The following is a 19,235-nucleotide window of genomic DNA, read 5'->3' as shown; positions in this document are numbered from 1 at the left end:
AATGTCCATGTGAGCGCGTGCACCCGTTCATCCGTCTGTGTGCGTAGTCGTCCTTGTGTGAACGGGTGCACACAGACATGTTATCGTGACGAGTCACATGTCCTGAATAGTGAATGCTAATTGGTGTGGACAGTCATGCGTGTTTGGTTTGGTAGGAAACTGATGGACTTTTAACGGAGTTCCCTTTCGTGTGCTAACCATATTAGACGTTTTTAATCAAGTACAGGAAGTGATTATTAAAACTGGAGCAATTTTTAACCTTACTTTTACGTCACGTCATAGTGAAATTTGCTGGTAACCTCTCCAAAGAGAATTGACAAACATGCCGTTGCCTTTCTGAGCTTCATCCCAACATGGTTCCTCTTCCATCCAAGGCACACACTACCTACACATACCTCATGGAATGACCTTTCTCATCGTCCTCCCAATCTGATGACTACAATTCCATCTTCATTCCCCCGGAACTAATGAATTGCACTGGCACTGTGCTCATCTCTGTGCCCTTGTTGAAGCACGTGAGTTTCCATTCCTCCCAGGAAGTGCTGCGCTTGGTCTGTGCGTTTCACTTCCTGCTTTTTAAACTTACCTTGAATTGCTGGTCAAACCCTCTCGTTAAACAAATGCGAGCCGACGTCTGCTTTGCGAACACTTCTACGTCGATGCCTTACTTTTCTTCAACTTAAGCTCTACCTTGTAATAAGAGCTAATCATCAAATTGTATCCATTTTTGCGCTACTTGTGTCGACGGTGGGGCCGAATCAGAAAAGTGTTTGAATACGGGATGCTGTGGGGGCGAGGGGGCACCGATGCCTCCAAATTGGTTATTTCGAACTTGATTGTGACTGTTCTGCCTCGTGATTTGGAAAGTGCGAGTTTTGCTTCAAGTGTATTCTGACCTAGTTTTAATAATTAGGATTGTCGGTGCTCCTTGAAGTGCACGCATAATGGTACTGGGCATTAGTAAGGAATGTTTTTCATCCAGGGAAATGATTACACATTCAAGTTGCACAAATTTTTTTTAACTTTTTGATTAAGACCTGAAAAGTTTAGCGTCACTTGTGAAACTAATTAAAAATCCACGCTTTGTGTTAAATAAAGTAGCACACGGGGTCTAAACTCGGCACAGTTATTCTCCCATTTGAGAACTTTTTAAACGACTCCTTTTCTTCGTTCGTAGTCCTCAGCTGTTTTTTTTTAATGCGCTTACCTGAAAGGTTCAGCACCGTGTTTTATTCATGCCGCCAAGGACAACACTTGTCTGCTCCGAAATGAAGCTGATGAAACGGCTTTTGAAAAGTAGGAATTCAGGAAGGTTTGGAGGTGAATGAGGTGGATTTGTCGAACTCTCACCAGGATAAAGAGAGCTGTACTACCTCGTCAAATTATGGGTATGATACCATCAGTGCCTCTTTTCAAACGCGTCTTGGAAACACTTTTCAAGCCAACACAATCATTTATTACACTTTACTATGAATTTAAAGATTAAGGTGACGGGCTCATGTGTAGTGAGGCCACCTGATCCAACCTAAAGATGCTGGAGGGTCGAGTCTGTCCCAGCATCAGAAGTGAAGTGTTCCACATGTCACGATGCACGCATGACCCGCTAGATCAACACGACCATCCTCCCTGATCGTCACGTCGACATCACCACCTCTGGGAGAACATTGACGGCCTGCACGCACAGAGATTGAGCACATGGTTTCTTTACGGGTGCAGAACAACTTCATCGATCACTACTTGAAAAATTAGATTCAAAAGCAAACGTTTCTTTTCATACTAGAGAGGTTCGTAAAACATGATACCCCATGCAGTGCTCAAGTATATACAGCAGGGCCTTGCTGTTCGTGGAGGTTATGTTCTTGAAAATCCCCATGAACCACAAATCCGCAAACTTATCGGGTTAGGAACTTCAACTTAAAAATTTGTCTAAACTGTACCTCAGCATGTTTGTGCATTGTTTTTTGTACTATTTATTTTCATGAATAAAAGTTATTCAGACATGAAATGGTCTTATTATTTTGTATGCAACCTGTGGCTGCTGGTTGTATCATTGCCGGAAGCACGGATGTGCCGCTGATGCAGTGCCCCGTTTCCAACAAGATGCTACTCATTTTGCCGACCTTGGAAGGGTGACAGGCCAACACCAACGTGGTGTTGTTTAACAAACACCACGACAGGGGCTCAAATTCAAGACACCAAGATCTTGAGGCAGACACCTTAACTGGTGATACAGAAATGTAGCCTGGTGAACAATATAATAGTTTATTTTCTTGAGTTATTTAGATCATTAAATTTACCTTTTAATAAATAATTGATAAACTTGATCCAATAATGCGATGGCGATGTTGATAATGGCAAAGATGATTTTAGGGGGTTTGAGGGGGTTGTGAATAAATTCCCATTAACATTGCATCAGCATCGTACACAGCTATATTGGCGGGCTTTTCTTAACTCAATATGCACCCCCCCCCCCCCCCCATGCCACGCCCTCTCAAACATTAACATTCTTTGCCACAAAGATGATGTTTCAGTCCTAACTGTTAAAATGGAGGCTGACCTTTTGTGGTGCTTGTGCTTTTGTTTTTTTTTCACAGGGCAGGTGTACGGCTGTACGCGTCGAGTGCTGTACTAAGGTGTGATGTGGTTTACCACTCATTGCTTTTAGCTACGGCCACCGGATAGCTCTGTGAGTGAAAAGAAGACCGAGTGTGTAAGCCCTTCCTTCCGGTGCATACCCTCTACCCTTGCCAAGACTTTCAGACTACCTCGTAGTGGTGCACCATGGTAACTGTGCTCTTGAGGGCACGATCTAAATGTTTGGAGGATCTTGGAGTAGGCCGGTACCCCAGAGGTGTCGTGTGCATAACCCTCCATTGTGAGGACTTGCTGTGACACTCACCAATCCACCCAGGATAGGGGGAACTCTTTAGCCTTGGTAGGCAGTCCACTTAGGAGAAGGAAACTGATTGCAAATCTCCCTGCTGCCTTACAGGGTTTGTCTCTTTAGACAAAGGCTCGGCCTGCAGCTGATTCTGTGGTGGCGTCAGGAAGGGCATCCGGCCACAAATATGCCTTTTGGCGAAGCGCAAGCATGGAAACGGCCCTAAAATGACGACGACGATGATGATCTGGCATGTAAACTTTCAAACATGAGTATAAATAACATACTGAAAATTATTTATACTCCTGTGTTTAAGGGCACATTGGCAATGCAATGAGCGAATATTCCAGTATGGATTGATAGACATCTCCAAAAACAGCGCTGGTCGTCCCAACGCAAATGTAGACGTATAAATGGTGTCTCTGTTGAAGCAGTTTACCCTTAAAACTGAACTTTACAAATGCTGTTTGGATAAGTTTTAAACAAAGTACCATTATGTAGCTTGCTCTCTTTTAAGGTTAATATATTTCAAGGATTTCATGTTAACAGGACTTAGCTCAGATTCATCTGAAAATGAGAACTAGTTTTTAACCAAGATTAATAATTCTTGAACCAGTAATTGTCAGCCAACAGAGGAACAATAATAACAAGAAAAAGAGCAATCAGAGATTGCAAACCCTCGCCAGGATGTATTTTCAGTGGTTTTTAAGGCTTTTGTGTTAAAACAAATATGGCGACCGAACCACGAGACCGATGACATCATTTTTTTTTTTCTAAACTAATTTATTCCTAGATTATGCTCAAGAAATTTCATCTTGATCGGATGAAGTTTTGTACTTGTCGAATTATGACGTCATAATGGAGGCACATATGACATTAACATTTTATTCCCCATGGAGAGTTCTTTACAATGAGCCATATCAATTTTTTCCTATTCAGCACTTTCGGGGATATAGAGGTGCAAAGTTTTTCGATTTTTCCAAGATGGCGGCCGAAGCACGTGACCTATGACGTCATCATAAAAAATTTATACAGGTGGAGTTGCACCTATGGTGAAAATTTCATGTCGATCGGACCAACGGTTGCAGAGAAAATCATATTTATTCTGTGTGGACAGAAACAAACGGACTCAAATGCAACATCCTCCTCGGGTGAGAGTAATAATCCGATAGGTGAACACACCTGGAAAAAATCTTCCGGCTTGACATGTGTCAACACTGCTACATGATAACGTCACATCATGTGGGTTTTTAACCATTCCCTTGTCTGCTCGTAACAATGCAAGGTGGCCTGGGGGATTGAGCTCTTCTCAGAGCGGTATCAATGTTGAGTAATACCAGTTTTAAATGGGGGAAAGACACATGAATAGGTTCAGACAAGCTCCGAGCGGCGCAACATGTTTGCGGAGTCACCTTGCAGGTGCATCATGCCAAGTCTGCCCGACCAATATGGGGCGAGCACTGTGTGAGCCGAACCTGCGGAGGAAAGAGTGGGGTTTAAGGTGCTGGTCGTGGTGAAACAACGCTACATTCTACTGCGTGTGACTTTGGGCCGGTGTTTCTAAATATGTGGTGTGGAGTCGGGTCCAGTGCGACAGACATGGACGGAACTATGCTACCTCCTATCCACAACAATGTCCTCTACCACGAAGATGATGCAAATCGATTCTTGCCTTAAATCGTCATGAAATCTTTCCACTATTTGTGAACAACATGCTGGCACACCAGCTCGCATGCCCACCTGTGACGGGGTCTTCGTTGATGCCGACCCAGGGTGCAAAGTATCGTGAGTAGAAATTGTACGGTCTCCCATCACCACGCAACGTCACAATGACCCCACGTACGTGGACCCCGCTATCGGCTGCGAGCAGACTTGCAGCATCCACTCTCAAGCTTTCCAGGTTCTGCCTGTATCGGATGCGGTGAGGTGAGGTCAAAACACCTAGAGATGGCAGACAGCCAGCCATATTCAGATTTAGACAAGCTCTGCGAACATGTCCCTGTGGTCACTTGACTTCGAATCACCTTGTGTACGAGTCGGAGAGGCACACGAGCAGTTTCCGAGTACTGCTGGAATATTGCACCTCTCGCACCTCAAGGTCCCCTACGGCGGCCTGCACACGTGAATCCATTCATATTCATGGAGCTGACCTGATGACATCATGTGGTTAATGCATTCCCAAGGGATTTGAAATGTCAGCGTGCCGGCCTCGTGTGTAATCCTGCAAAGAATACCGTAGGTTAATCGATGCAGGGTGTTATGATTCATCCAGTGAAATGAAATCAATAAAAGTTTATAATTGAAAAAGCTGCACTTACAAGTCAAGGAAGACACTATTTGCACTTTGATTCACACCACCCATTGATCCATCAATTGTCGGTCATTCGCACTCTCTTTCCCGTCGGGCAGACACTTCCGACCACAGCGGAGAATATCAGGAGCGCTCTCCATGAGTGTGGTTACCCCGGGTGTTTTTTGAAATTTGGAAGTCGTAAGAACAACATCACGTCCGGAATATGACACGAGTGACCATTGCGTATGTGGCTGGGCCGTCTGACAAAGTGAGAAGATCCCTCTCCAAGTTTGACATTGTTACCCTCGCCCGAGGAGAGGATATTGCATTTGACTCCGTCAGTTTGTTTGTCCGCACAGAATAAATATGATTTTCTCTGCCACCGTTGGTCCGATTGACAGGAAATTTTCACCATATGTGCAACTACACCTGTATAATTTTTTGATGATAATTATGACGTCATAGATCGCGTGGTTCGGCCGCCATCTTGGAAAAACCGAAAAACTTTGCACCTCTATATCTCCGAAAGTGCTGAATAGAAAAAATTGAGACATGGCTCATTGTGAAGAACTCTCCATGGGGAATAAAATGTTAATGATGATGTCATCGGTGCCTCCATTATAACGTCATAATTCGACAAGTACAAAACTTCATCCGATCAAGATGAAATTTCTTGAGCACAATCTCGGAATAAATTAGTTTAGAAAAAAATTAATGATGACGTCATCCATCACGTGGTTCGGCCGCCATATTTGTTTTAACACAAAAGCCTTAACAACCACTGAAAATACATCCTGGCGAGGGTTTGCAATCTCCGATTGCTCTTTTTCTTGTTACATCATATAAACCACACCGAATTCTGCGCAGCAGTTACTTCATGTTAAGGACAAGATCTGGAAGGATAGGAAACGTGACTTGGTGTTTGGCATCAGATGTGGAGACGCTTCATGCACTGAGACCTACATAGGAGAATCTCAACAAACTCTTAAGGCCCATACGAACCAACATCGTCGTCCAGCTCATGAAGAGCCGTTGAACTCTGCTGTATATACCCACTTGGACGTGAATGGTCCCAGCTTTGATAACAGTCAAGTGGTCATCTTGACTTATCAAAGCATCTTTGACGTTGCATCTTGACGATGCTGATGCATCTTTGCTCATGGTAAAAATGAATCCATTTGGGAAAGAGTTGAATCACCATCTCTCAACGAAAGAGACGGTTTGCGATTTAATCTGTCACGGACATGGGACAAGCCTATAACGTCTCTCCCACGTCATCTGCAATCGTCACAGGACGCCCAGATTGGTCAGAGACCAATTCAGCCTACCAAAGGTTGAGGTCACGTGACGATTTTCAAGCTGCTTCTTCACTTCAAAATCTGCCATGAACAAGGCGAGTGGATTCTCGACGAAACGTCGGCCCTAGCGACTTGTAAGTCCAGCTTTTTCAGTTATAAACTTCTACTAAATACCGTAGGATCATTGACGTCATATTATCAACACTAGTGGGGTCACCCATGGGAATCCAACGTACATGGAGGTGTATCGTTGTGATTGGTGCAGCCGTTTTTGTGGTACCCGGGACAATAACGTTAGGCGGGAGTCCAAAGCTGAAATTGGAAAATCAATATAGCCTATTTTACTCCAGGGGGTCCCAGGATTACCCACCCAAAATATCGTTGCGATCGGTTCAGCCGTTTTTGTGGTACCTGGGAACAGACGGACGGACATTTTGTGAATTATAGTAAGATGCCGGCTTTACAATTGACCAGTGTGAAGGTGTGCTCCTAACCTTCCTCCCCACTCCCCGATACACACTAGCCTCGAAGCTATCTCGCCTGGGCTAAAATCTCGGCCCAGCTAAAAACTGTCATCCCGGTTGGTGGACATTAAAGATCCCCTGGTGTCCTTCGTGAAGAGTTTGCGAGCTGTCGCCGGCACCCTGAACAAATTCCTGCCCTAACCCGCAGAGGTCATTGCATCAGCGACCTCCAGCAGCAACCTTGTGCTGCATACGAAAGAAGAAGAATGACAAACAACGAATAACTTAATCCATGAATGGTGACCGATCTGCATTGATAAACCGGGGATTACACAAGTTGGACCTCACCTTTAACAAATCCTTTACTTCATCGGCACCCTGCAAAGACATGGCAGCACAACATGTAAACACGATTCATGAAATCACACAAAACCGTTAATGATACTGACATCACTCATGGCTTTGCTACAACATTCCAATGATAAAAATAATTAAAATTTTGCTTTCAAGGTCTGCAGAAGATCGGTTCAGGGAGAATCCACTTATTATGTATGCATGGAGGTGTGTCAATGAAAAAAAACCACAGGATAAGGGAGGATGATAGAAGAGGGACAGAAAGATAGGTAAATGTGGAAGGAATGTTGGGATGAAGTTGGAGCAAGAGAAGGTGTGTATGGAGCCAATAAGGTAGAAAAAATGTGGAGGGAATGTTGGGATGAAGTTGGAGCAAGAGAAGGTGTGTATGGAGCCAATAAGGTAGAAAAAATGTGGAGGGAATGTTGGGATGAAGTTGGAGCAAGAGAAGGTGTGTATGGAGCCAATAAGGTAGAAAAATGTGGAAGGAATGTTAGGATGAAGTTGGGGCAAGAAAAGGTGTGTATGGAGCCAATAAGGTAGAAAAATGTGGAAGGAATGTTGGGATGAAGTTAGAGCAAGAGAAGGTGTGTATGGAGCCAATAAGGTAGAAAAACTGTGGAAGGAATGTTGGGATGAAGTTAGAGCAAGAGAAGGTGTGTATGGAGCCAATAAGGTAGAAAAAAAATGTGGAAGGAATGTTGGGATGAAGTTAGAGCAAGAGAAGGTGTGTATGGAGCCAATAAGGTAGAAAAAAATGTGGAAGGAATGTTGGGATGAAGTTGGGGCAAGAGAAGGTGTGTATGGAGCCAATAAAGGTAGAAATAAATGTGGAAGGAATGTTGGGATGAAGTTGGGGCAAGAGAAGGTGTGTATGGAGCCAATAAGGTAGAAAAAATATGGAAGGAATGTTGGGATGAAGTTGGAGCAAGAAAAGGTGTGTATGGAGCCAATAAGGTAGAAAAACGTGGAAGGAATGTTGGGATGAAGTTAGAGCAAGAGAAGGTGTGTATGGAGCCAATAAGGTAGAAATAAAATATGGAAGGAATGTTGGGATGAAGTTAGAGCAAGAGAAGGTGTGTATGGAGCCAATAAGGTAGAAGAAAATGTGGAAGGAATGTTTGGATGCAGTTGGGGCAAGAGAAGGTATGTATGGAGCCAATAAGGTAGAAAAAAATGTGGAAGGAATGTTGGGATGCAGTTGGAGCAAGAGAAGGTGTGCATGGAGCCATTAAGGTAGAAAAAAATGTGGAAGGAATGTTGGGATGCAGTTGGAGCAAGAGAAGGTGTGCATGGAGCCAATAAGGTAGAAAAAACGTGGAAAGAATGTTAGGATGAAGTTGGGGCAAGAAAAGGTGTGTATGGAGCCAATAAGGTAGAAAAAATGTGGAAGGAATGTTGGGATGAAGTTAGAGCAAGAGAAGGTGTGTATGGAGCCAATAAGGTAGAAAAACTGTGGAAGGAATGTTGGGATGAAGTTAGAGCAAGAGAAGGTGTGTATGGAGCCAATAAGGTAGAAAAAAATGTGGAAGGAATGTTGGGATGAAGTTGGGGCAAGAGAAGGTGTGTATGGAGCCAATAAAGGTAGAAAAAAATGTGGAAGGAATGTTGGGATGAAGTTGGGGCAAGAGAAGGTGTGTATGGAGCCAATAAGGTAGAAAAAAATATGGAAGGAATGTTGGGATGAAGTTGGAGCAAGAAAAGGTGTGTATGGAGCCAATAAGGTAGAAAAAACGTGGAAGGAATGTTGGGATGAAGTTAGAGCAAGAGAAGGTGTGCATGGAGCCAATAAGGTAGAAAAAACGTGGAAAGAATGTTGGGATGAAGTTGGGGCAAGAGAAGGTGTGTATGGAGCCAATAAGGTAGAAAGAAAATATGGAAGGAATGTTGGGATGAAGTTAGAGCAAGAGAAGGTGTGTATGGAGCCAATAAGGTAGAAGAAAATGTGGAAGGAATGTTTGGATGCAGTTGGGGCAAGAGAAGGAATGTATGGAGCCAATAAGGTAGAAAAAAATGTGGAAGGAATGTTGGGATGCAGTTGGAGCAAGAGAAGGTGTGCATGGAGCCAATAAGGTAGAAAAAATTTGGAAGGAATGTTGGGATGCAGTTGGAGCAAGAGAAGGTGTGCATGGAGCCAATAAGGTAGAAAAAACGTGGAAGGAATGTTGGGATGCAGTTGGAGCAAGAGAAGGTGTGCATGGAGCCAATAAGGTAGAAAAAACGTGGAAAGAATGTTGGGATGAAGTTGGGGCAAGAGAAGGTGTGTATGGAGCCAATAAGGTAGAAAAAAATGTGGAAGGAATGTTTGGATGAAGTTAGAGCAAGAGAAGGTGTGTATGGAGCCAATAAGGTAGAAAAAAATGTGGAAGGAATGTTGGGATGAAGTTGGGGCAAGAGAAGGTGTGTATGGAGCCAATAAGGTAGAAAAAAATGTGGAAGGAATGTTTGGATGAAGTTAGAGCAAGAGAAGGTGTGTATGGAGCCAATAAGGTAGAAAAAAATGTGGAAGGAATGTTGGGATGAAGTTGGGGCAAGAGAAGGTGTGTATGGAGCCAATAAGGTAGAAAAAAATGTGGAAGGAATGTTTGGATGAAGTTAGAGCAAGAGAAGGTGTGTATGGAGCCAATAAGGTAGAAAAAATGTGGAAGGAATGTTGGGATGAAGCTGGGGCAAGAGAAGGTGTGTATGGAGCCAATAAGGTAGAAAAAAATGTGGAAGGAATGTTTGGATGAAGTTGGGGCAAGAGAAGGTGTGTATGGAGCCAATAAGGTAGAAAAAAATGTGGAAGGAATGTTGGGATGAAGCTGGGGCAAGAGAAGGTGTGTATGGAGCCAATAAGGTAGAAAAAAATGTGGAAGGAATGTTGGGATGCAGTTGGAGCAAGAGAAGGTGTGCATGGAGCCAATAAGGTAGAAAAAACGTGGAAGGAATGTTGGGATGCAGTTGGAGCAAGAGAAGGTGTGCATGGAGCCAATAAGGTAGAAAAAACGTGGAAAGAATGTTGGGATGAAGTTGGGGCAAGAGAAGGTGTGTATGGAGCCAATATGGTAGAAAAAAATGTGGAAGGAATGTTTGGATGAAGTTAGAGCAAGAGAAGGTGTGTATGGAGCCAATAAGGTAGAAAAAAATGTGGAAGGAATGTTGGGATGAAGTTGGGGCAAGAGAAGGTGTGTATGGAGCCAATAAGGTAGAAAAAATGTGGAAGGAATGTTTGGATGAAGTTAGAGCAAGAGAAGGTGTGTATGGAGCCAATAAGGTAGAAAAAAATGTGGAAGGAATGTTGGGATGAAGTTGGGGCAAGAGAAGGTGTGTATGGAGCCAATAAGGTCGAAAAAAATGTGGAAGGAATGTTTGGATGAAGTTAGAGCAAGAGAAGGTGTGTATGGAGCCAATAAGGTAGAAAAAAATGTGGAAGGAATGTTGGGATGAAGCTGGGGCAAGAGAAGGTGTGTATGGAGCCAATAAGGTAGAAAAAAATGTGGAAGGAATGTTTGGATGAAGTTGGGGCAAGAGAAGGTGTGTATGGAGCCAATAAGGTAGAAAAAAATGTGGAAGGAATGTTTGGATGAAGTTGGGGCAAGAGAAGGTGTGTATGGAGCCAATAAGGTAGAAAAAAATGTGGAAGGAATGTTTGGATGAAGTTGGGGCAAGAGAAGGTGTGTATGGAGCCAATAAGGTAGAAAAAAATGTGGAAGGAATGTTGGGATGAAGTTGGGGCAAGAGAAGGTGTGTATGGAGCCAATAAGGTAGAAAAAAATGTGGAAGGAATGTTTGGATGAAGTTGGGGCAAGAGAAGGTGTGTATGGAGCCAATAAGGTAGAAAAAAATGTGGAAGGAATGTTGGGATGAAGTTGGATCAAGAGAAGGTGTGTATGGAGCCAATAAGGTAGAAAAAAATGTGGAAGGAGATCTCACAATCTCCCATGTTTGTTCGTACCATAAAAATATGGTCCCTCACCGAAAGAAGCTCCAAAAATTGTGTAAATGTAATAAGTAGATGATCTTTCAGCTAATTTGAGAACTAATTGAAATGACGCTTGGTAGTCCAACCAAGGTGTATTGAAGCATGGCATGGTGGGTCTGCTCCATTCCTAACAAAAGTAATCTTGCCACAACCTGCTCTAACCACCCCGTAAGCACTGAACACGCGGAAGGAAACGTAAGGACATTAATGTGGTTCGGAACATGCAGGTCTCGAAGTACCGAGCTCCGGAGAGTGTGAGGAGGTTTGCCTTTTCAGCAGTGCATTGGAGGAAGTGCTTTCACTATCAAATAGAAGTTCAGGTTGTTACACTGTTGAAAAGACCAGAGAGACAAAAAGACGCACTTGTGGCACCGGTGGATTAAGAGGAAAGTCCAGAACGATGTTCTCTCCCTTTTTCCGGGCATAAAGCTCTCCACTCAAAGTCTCAAACGTGAGATGCACGTTGGGGTTTGCTGGAGAGAAGAACACAAGAAGCAATCGGTCATCGCTCAATTTCAATCTCAAACTGGCTTCACTCATCATCCATCCTTCCACGTACTTGCACGACCGCTGGGAATTTGAAGATGATACATTATCCGCCCCGAGAAAATGTTTTCGCAAAAAATATCAAATATCAATGCCCAGGGTACAGAACAAGCACCAGGGGGGTGACAACTCATTTACATTCAATTCCATGCTGGTCTGGGTAGAACAGGGGATTGCTATGTTCATGGGAAGTTTGCCATACCAGTTGAGTAGGTAAAAGGAATGTGTGTGAAATGGAAAATTACTAAGTTTCAGCCCATTAAGTTCAGAACCCATAGTGAGCAGAGGGCTGCACACAAACTGTGTGCGTCATTGGTTGTTATATCTCCATTGTGGGTTTCAGGTGGTGGAACTGAGTCCTCTCAGGACCCAAAGTATCCACCACCGCTTCAGTAAGGGATCATGGTTCATGGACCAACCTGTTCAACTTTTCAGAGTTTTGTTCCAAGGTCTCTTTTCAGGATCGTCCCTGAACCCCAGATTGCCTCCAGTTGTACATTTGTGGTAATATTCCCGGGACTGATTTTAGAAATCTCGATGAGGTTCTTCTTCATCATTCCTGTTGCTCCAATTATAATCACTGGTACCATTTTGATGCTCTTCAGCTTCTAACATCTCTTGACTTCATTTTTGATGTCCTGGTATTTCGTCATTTTCTTGATTTCTGCGTTGTTTAGGCCAAAATCGCTGGGTACTGATATCTCAATCAGCATTGTTGTCTTTTCATTTTTGTTCCTGAGTACAATGTCCAGACGCAATGCGTGTGTGTGTGTGTGTGTGTGTGTGTGTGTGTGTGTGTGTGTGTGTGTGTGTGTGTGTGTGTGTGTGTGTGTGTGTGTGTGTGTGTGTGTGTGCACTGGCCGCCACCACCAATCAAAGCAAGGAAGCACAGCTCATGCATGGACCAAGCTGTCTCCTCAGCGTGTGCGCATGCACACACACAAACACACACACACACCATCTATTCATTCTGTTTAACGGGCATCAGTTGAAGCATGGGCGCACAAAATGGTCTATTCTATTGTGCCAAATATTTAAATTACCCTTTTTCTATGAAGAACCTCTCCCTCCCAATACCACGTCTTCATGCTGCATGGCGGTATCGCCGGGTGCCGATGGAGGATGGTAGTTATTTATTTGGCATCAGGGGGTTTATTTGAATGTATCTGTACGATATTTGTTCGAGTGTGTTTGAGGTTCTTACCGGTTTCCGAGTAGAGTACTGCGGCGGTCGCCAGCGTGGCATGTCCGCAGAGTGGGACCTCTTGAGTTGGTGTGAACCAACGCAGAGAAAACCGAGAAGCTGCAGAAAAAGAGGTTTTATAAAAAAATATAAATAACCACCTTTAGAGGCCATTTTTCCCCGCAAAGCGGGGGTTGGCCTTTTTCGGGAACCGTGGTTGTTGTTGTTTTTCGGTCCCCTTTTTGAAGCAATGTTTTACGGCCGGATGCCCTTCCTGACGCCAACCCTTTTTGCCGCCTTTAACAACAACCAGGGAATTACCAGTGAACTGGTACTCAATTAGCCGACCTCGGAAGGATGACAGGCTGAGTCAACCCCCCTGGCGTTAATTCAGCGATCTACGCCAGGGGGGTTGACTCAGCCTGTCATCCTTCTGAGGTCGGCTAATTGAGTACCAGTTCACTGGTAATTCCCTGGTTGTCGTTAAAGGCAACCTCGGAAGGATTTCCAACCTAGAGGTTTTGAACTCCATTAATCAATCACTAAACTAAACCAGCCATTTGTGGTCCTGCGATAAAATGATCTACAACCCTCTCAACTTCTATGGCGGGGTGTGCCCTGGTTTAGAACAGGTACACCGTATCTCGGCGTGTTGTAAGAGGTGACTAAAGGGTTGGCGTCAGGAAGGGCATCCGACCATAAAAACAACTACCTCAAAAAGGGAACCATGATGATTATCATGGGACCCGCAAGGCTAGCCCCCACTCTAGCAGGGAAAATGGCCTTAAAAAGGGAATTTGTTTTTTTTCCTCTCCACTTTTGTAGCCTGTTTGGTTCCGCTCTGAATGCTTGCCTGTGACCCCCTTCACCCTTCCCCCTTTTCCCCTCCCTCTCCACCCTCCTTCCACCCGTTCAAATTAATTGTATTGTATCGATTAGTTTATTAATGACTTGTCCAAATAAAATGCATTGTTTTAAATTGGCCAATAACAAATTTAATAATGACAGATGCCATATTAATGATATTAATATTAACACGCCAAAATCCGTACGTCATGTGAAGGTAAAGCGCGACATCACATGTCATCTTCGGAGGACATTTTTGCCCTTTAAAATGGTGTGTCGGAAATAAGGATAACAGCAGAATAACTAGAACGGCAATCAGGGCAGAGCACACCTCCACCTGGTTGGCCATATCACTCAATGGTGAAGAATCACTCAAAAAATTGTACCAGCCGGATCCAGATCTTCACCAAAATCAAATCGACTCCTTCGTGTCACACACACAACCTGTCCAGCAAGTTTCGTCCTAATCCGTCCATAGGTTTTTGAGATATCTTGTTCGCAAACAAAAACAAACGGACAGACAGACAGGGGTGAAAACATAACCTCCATCCACCTTAGGTGGAGGAGGTAACGAGATTAACGTGCTAGATTGCAGAGCTACTCATGTTATCGTTGCCAAATAAGTGAATATAACCAACATGGCGGCACACATGGCATGATGGAATACCTCTGAAACCCCTCTATCATGCTGATATGATTAGCTCTGCCACAAAAGGTGGATGGAGGTTATGTTTTCACCCCTGTCTGTCTGTTCATTTGTGTCATCGCTTCTGACATCAAATCTTTCCTCTTCTCAAATGGTTTGATCTCTGATCATCAAATTGGATTCAGACCAGGTCATTCTACTCTGGACATGCTGCTTCTGCTGTCTCAACAATGGATGGAGGTCCTCAATGCCAAAGAGGAAATCAGAGCTGTCTCCCTTGACATATCACGTGCCTTCGATACGGTCTGGCACCCTGCTCTGCTCACAAAACTCTCCTCCTATGGTATCCATGGAAATCTCCACGCATGGCTTGCAGACTTCCTCTCTGGTCGTGGGCAACGTGTGGCCCTGAATGGAATTCTCTCATCTCCCCTTCCTGTTCTGGCTGGAGTTCCCCAAGGCAGTGTTCTGGGTCCTGTGCTTTTTCTGGGCTTTATCAATGATCTCTCTGACTCTCTGGAAAATCCTCTCTATCTCTTTGCTGATGACTCCACTCTCTGCCACTCCATTCCTCATCTCTCAGATCGACAGTCTGCAGCCTCCTCACTCTCTGCAGACCTGGACAAAATCACAGACTGGTCAAACAAGTGGAACATGTCTTTCAATCCTGACAAATCTCACACTCTTACTATGTCTCTCCGAAAAGACCAAATGGACAACCCTCCCATCTACTGTCTCAACAATCCTCTCCAAGAAGTTCTGTTACTCAAGCTTTTGGGTCTCACTATCTGCCATGATCTTTCCTGGGAAAACCACATTTCAAATCTGGCCTCCAAAGCCAGTCCCCGACTGGGCATCATCCGTCGTGTGAAGTCCTTCCTTGGCACACCTGAGCTCCTCACCACATACAAGGCTTTCATCCGCAGCTCTATGGAATACTGCTCTCCCCTCTGGGCCGGTGCTCCTGCCTCACACCTAGCTCGGCTTCACGCTGTTGAAACCAAAGCTTTCAGAATCATTGGAATCTCCTGCGATGAAGCTAACTCCGAGGACCTTTCACTCACTCACCGCAGGCAGGTTGGTGGTCTTTCTGTCTTCTACCGACTCCTCTCCGGCCTTGCTCCCCGAGCTGTCTGTGCTCTGTCCCCCAAATATTCCTTCAGGTCCCACAAGATCTGCCTGCAACCCTCTTATGGTTAAACTGCCAAAATCAAGACTCTCTGCTCACCTTCACTCTTTCATTCCTCTTTTCTCTTTTCTCCCACCTCTGGAACAAACTCCCTCACTCTCTTTAATCCCACTCCTCCCTCTAGGTCTTTAAAACAGCTGTTCACCACCATCTCTTATCTTCCCCCATGCAAAACCTTGATCTTTTCTACCCCCGTTAATTCACCCCAGATTCACTTTTTTGAAATACCAACTTCTTTCCTGGATGTCCTAGCAGTGTCCATGTGTTTTATACCTCTCCCACCCTCACGCCCCCACCCCCCTTCTCATGCCTCCTCCCCCCCAATCCCTCTCCCTCCCACAGATCTCCTGATGTCCCTGCTGTCAAATATTGTACTTGTGTGCTCCCCTCTCTCCCCATCTTGTCTCCCACTCCCTTTATCATGTTTTATGTGTGTTTGTCTTTTTGCTATTAATGTTAGCTCTTACACGAGCCTCAATCTTGTATCCAAAATAAAAAAATAAAAAAACTGCGCATGCACGATTAGGTACAATTCAGAGCCGACGTACTGCTAAACTACGGCTTCATGTTCAGATTTGTATTGGAAATACAACATTTAATTGAAATCAAGGTGTTCCTCCATCATAAACAAACATTTGTAGACAGACAGACGTGGACCAATTGCCTAACTCCGCTTTTCGGTTCTCGTGCGTGGAGTACCAAAATCAAAATGAAACTGAAGTTCCTCTTGACCTGCCATAGCACGTTGTCATAAATTGTTATTGAGTAGCAGGTCTTCATTTGAACTTTGACCTCGATCCTAAAGGGTTTGCCTTTGCCTTCCTAATGGAACACACACATTGGTTGCTTTGGTGATTTTTTTGCACACACACACACACACACACACACACACACACACACACACACACACACACACACACACACACACACACACACACACACACACACACACACACACACACACACACACACACACACACACACACACACACACACACACACACACACACACACACACACACACACACACCTTTCAGATCTGGGAAGGCTCCGTTCCACATTCCGAAACCCGCATACGGAGATAACAACCAACGACACACATCATTAATTGTACAGTATCTCTTCTTCCTAAGCAGAGGCAGAGCAGAAATTGGGCCATTTGTTCAGGACGCCAGAGATAGACACAGCTTGCACACTATTCACCAAAGACACTGTGGGATCTTTAATGTCCCACCAAATAATGCTGGCAGACGGGACACCAAATTTAACATCCATCTGAGGGACGCAAACTGTGATGCTTCGCTCTGTCCGCAAAGCACCAATCAGACAGTAGTTTATAGCCGGGTCGGAATCCAGCCCACACTAGACAGCTAAAAAGTAAGTACCCCACCTTTGTACCATGCCATCAGACTACATTGAGTTTATATGGACTGGAATGAACAGCCAAGTCATGTAACACGTGAATCAGGTGACTATTGCACGTCTCGGAGTGACTTACCAGTGGAAAGCGTGTCTCGTTCAGACAAGGTTTGTACAAACGCAGTTTCCGACAGGTTCATTTCGGCCGCCACACTCTGGTAAGTCTCCTCGGCCATCGCCTAGCATAACATGGCAGAGAGAAAACAACGGATGAAGCATAACAAGCAAATATTTAAAAACCTTGAACATCATCTCTACAATGTTGTCTCACTTTCCCCCTCCCCCAACACCAGACCCAATGGAGCCTGTCCTCCTCCAGTTCCCGGTGCTTGACCCTCGACACCCTTCCACACCGTGTTGAGGAGGCAGACCGCTGCAGGGTTTCCACAAAATGGCCGCCGACTGAACGCATCCACCACGAAGAGTGGGATACGCATTCCGTCCTCCTGGTGTGAACACATCCCTCCCAAGTAACTCACAGATGACCAGATGAGTATGGATGGACATGATGAATCAGGTAAAGTCTGGAACAACTACTTTACCTAATAAAAGTCTTGCAGATCAAGGTGCAGAAACGGGATGATCAATGCACTCTCCCCACTGTCGAGTAACGTCTGAGTGTCAAAGTCTGTGTGCGCAGGCAGTTTAATGATCAACCAAAACGTCCAATGGTCATCCAAGTTAAAGGCCTGGGTCGCTTTGTTCCACGGGGTAAATCCTAGTGTAGAAAACAATTTTTCATCTGAATCAAAACCATCAACCTTAAAGTACCGACTGTGTTCTACCGACTCTTCTCCGGCCTTGCTCCCCCAGCTCTCTCTGGGCTGTCCCCCCAATATTCCTACAGGTCGCACAAGATCTGCCAGCAATCCTCTTATGGTTAAACTGCCAAAATCAAGACTCTCTGCTCACCTTCACTCCTTCATTCCTCTTTTCTCCCGCCTCTGGAACAAACTCCCTCACTCTCTTCAATCCCGCTCCTCCCTCCAGGTCTTTAAAACAGCTGTTCACCACCATCTCTTATCTTCCCCCATCCAGAACGTTGATCTTTTCTACCCCCGCTAATTTCACCCCAGATCCACTTTTTTGAAATACCAATTTTTTTCCTGGAAGTCCTTGTAGTATCCTTGTGTTTTATACTTCTCCCACCCCTCCCCCCCCCCCTTCCCACCCCTCCTCCCACCAAGCCCTCTCCCTCCCACAGATCTCCCTATGTCCCTGGTCTCAAATGTTTGTGTGCTTCCCCTTCTCTCCCCATCTTGTCTACCGCTCCCCTTATAATATAGCTCCCCTTGTTATATACTGTGTCTGTTTTGATTTTTTGTGTGATAAATGTTAGCCCTTTCACGAGCCTCGATCCTGTATACAAAAAAATAATAATAATAATAATGCTTGAAAATTGAAAATTTTGAAGATTTGAAATACAACAACCAAATCAGGCCTTTACTACCATGGGCAAGCCACCATGGTGTTGGCTTAACGGTTAGGGTCGCTGGCTTGAGATCTTAGGGTCCTGACTTTTGAGCCCATGTCATGCCGTTGAATTAATACCAGGTGGGTTGACTCTGCCTGTAATCCTTCTGAGGTCAGCAAAATGAGTACCAGATGACTGGTTCCATTCTCCAACATTCATGAAAACATCTCGGTATCAGAATCAAAACTCGACACACAAATGGCCTTTAACATCGGTCACGGACAAATTCCACCCAGAATGCCTCTCGGCAGCACCCTTCCACTCCCCCAACATTTAATGCTAAATACCTTTCATCAACAACAAACAACAACATGCATTTTAAGGCCATTTTCCCTGCAAGAGCGGGGGTTAGCCTTGCGGTCCCCATGACAATCCTCTCCATTTTGCCCTATTTTCTGCATCTCTCCTTGTTAACCCCCTTGCCCGCATTTCTTCTTCCACCATCTTTAGCCAAGTCTTTCTTGGTCTTCCCCGTCCTCTACTTCCTTCTACATTCATTTTCCATCACTCTGCTCAACCAGTCACTTTCATCCTTCCTCAACACATGAACAAACCATCTCAACCTGTTCCTCTTCACAGCATCAATCACAGGCTCTATTCCCATCATCTTTCGCAATTCATCATTTGTCTTCCTCTCTCTCAACGACACTCCGCACATCCACCGAACCATTCGCATTT

At 44.6% G+C, this 19,235-nt stretch overlaps 2 protein-coding genes across 6 annotated transcripts in view; one reads left to right on the top strand and one right to left on the bottom strand.

The window, feature by feature from the left end:
* Positions 1–1,617, top strand: part of DNA2 (DNA replication helicase/nuclease 2) — a 105,147-nt gene extending 103,530 nt beyond the window's left edge. For both annotated transcript variants that reach the window (XM_078783682.1, XM_078783683.1), the window contains one exon: positions 354–1,617. In XM_078783682.1, coding sequence (XP_078639808.1) covers positions 354–407 — 54 coding nt within the window. In that variant the 3' untranslated portion in view covers positions 408–1,617. The remainder of the gene's footprint in view (positions 1–353) is intronic.
* Positions 1,434–18,071, bottom strand: PBLD (phenazine biosynthesis like protein domain containing). Of its 4 annotated transcripts, XM_068125111.2 has the most exons (11): positions 17,996–18,071; positions 17,626–17,801; positions 17,437–17,529; positions 17,163–17,262; positions 13,005–13,103; positions 11,618–11,727; positions 7,285–7,314; positions 4,906–4,994; positions 4,622–4,788; positions 4,294–4,356; positions 1,434–1,672 (listed from the first exon to the last, which is right to left on the bottom strand). In XM_068125111.2, the coding sequence occupies exons 3-11, from the start codon at positions 17,518–17,520 to the stop codon at positions 1,560–1,562; spliced, it is 855 nt and encodes a 284-aa protein (XP_067981212.1). In that variant the 5' UTR covers positions 17,521–17,529; positions 17,626–17,801; positions 17,996–18,071; the 3' UTR covers positions 1,434–1,559. The 4 variants fall into 4 exon arrangements, with proteins under 4 accessions (XP_067981212.1, XP_067981211.1, XP_067981213.1 ...); XM_068125110.2 differs by lacking the exon at positions 17,996–18,071 and having other exon boundaries at positions 17,379–17,529; positions 17,626–17,727; XM_068125112.2 differs by lacking the exons at positions 13,005–13,103; positions 17,996–18,071 and having other exon boundaries at positions 17,379–17,529; positions 17,626–17,727.
* Between the last annotated feature and the right edge of the window lie 1,164 nt (positions 18,072–19,235).

This window comes from Myxine glutinosa, chromosome 8, assembly GCF_964187855.1.
Source record: "Myxine glutinosa chromosome 8, kmMyxGlut1.1, whole genome shotgun sequence".
NCBI classification, from domain to species: Eukaryota; Metazoa; Chordata; class Myxini; order Myxiniformes; family Myxinidae; genus Myxine; species Myxine glutinosa.
Note: the sequence above shows the minus strand (reverse complement) of the source record. Positions and strands in the feature narration are given on the sequence as shown.

Excerpts from the sequence above, each read along its gene's own strand:
- PBLD (XM_068125110.2), bottom strand. The coding sequence starts at position 17,495 with ATGCGTTCAGTCGGCGGCCATTTTGTGGAAACCCTGCAGCGGTCTGCC. Across the intron at positions 17,263-17,378 it reads AGGAGGACAGGCTCCATTGG|GCGATGGCCGAGGAGACTTA; the intron begins GTCTGGTGTTGG and ends ATGTTATGCTAG. Across the intron at positions 4,357-4,621 it reads CAACGAAGACCCCGTCACAG|GTTCGGCTCACACAGTGCTC; the intron begins GTGGGCATGCGA and ends TTTCCTCCGCAG.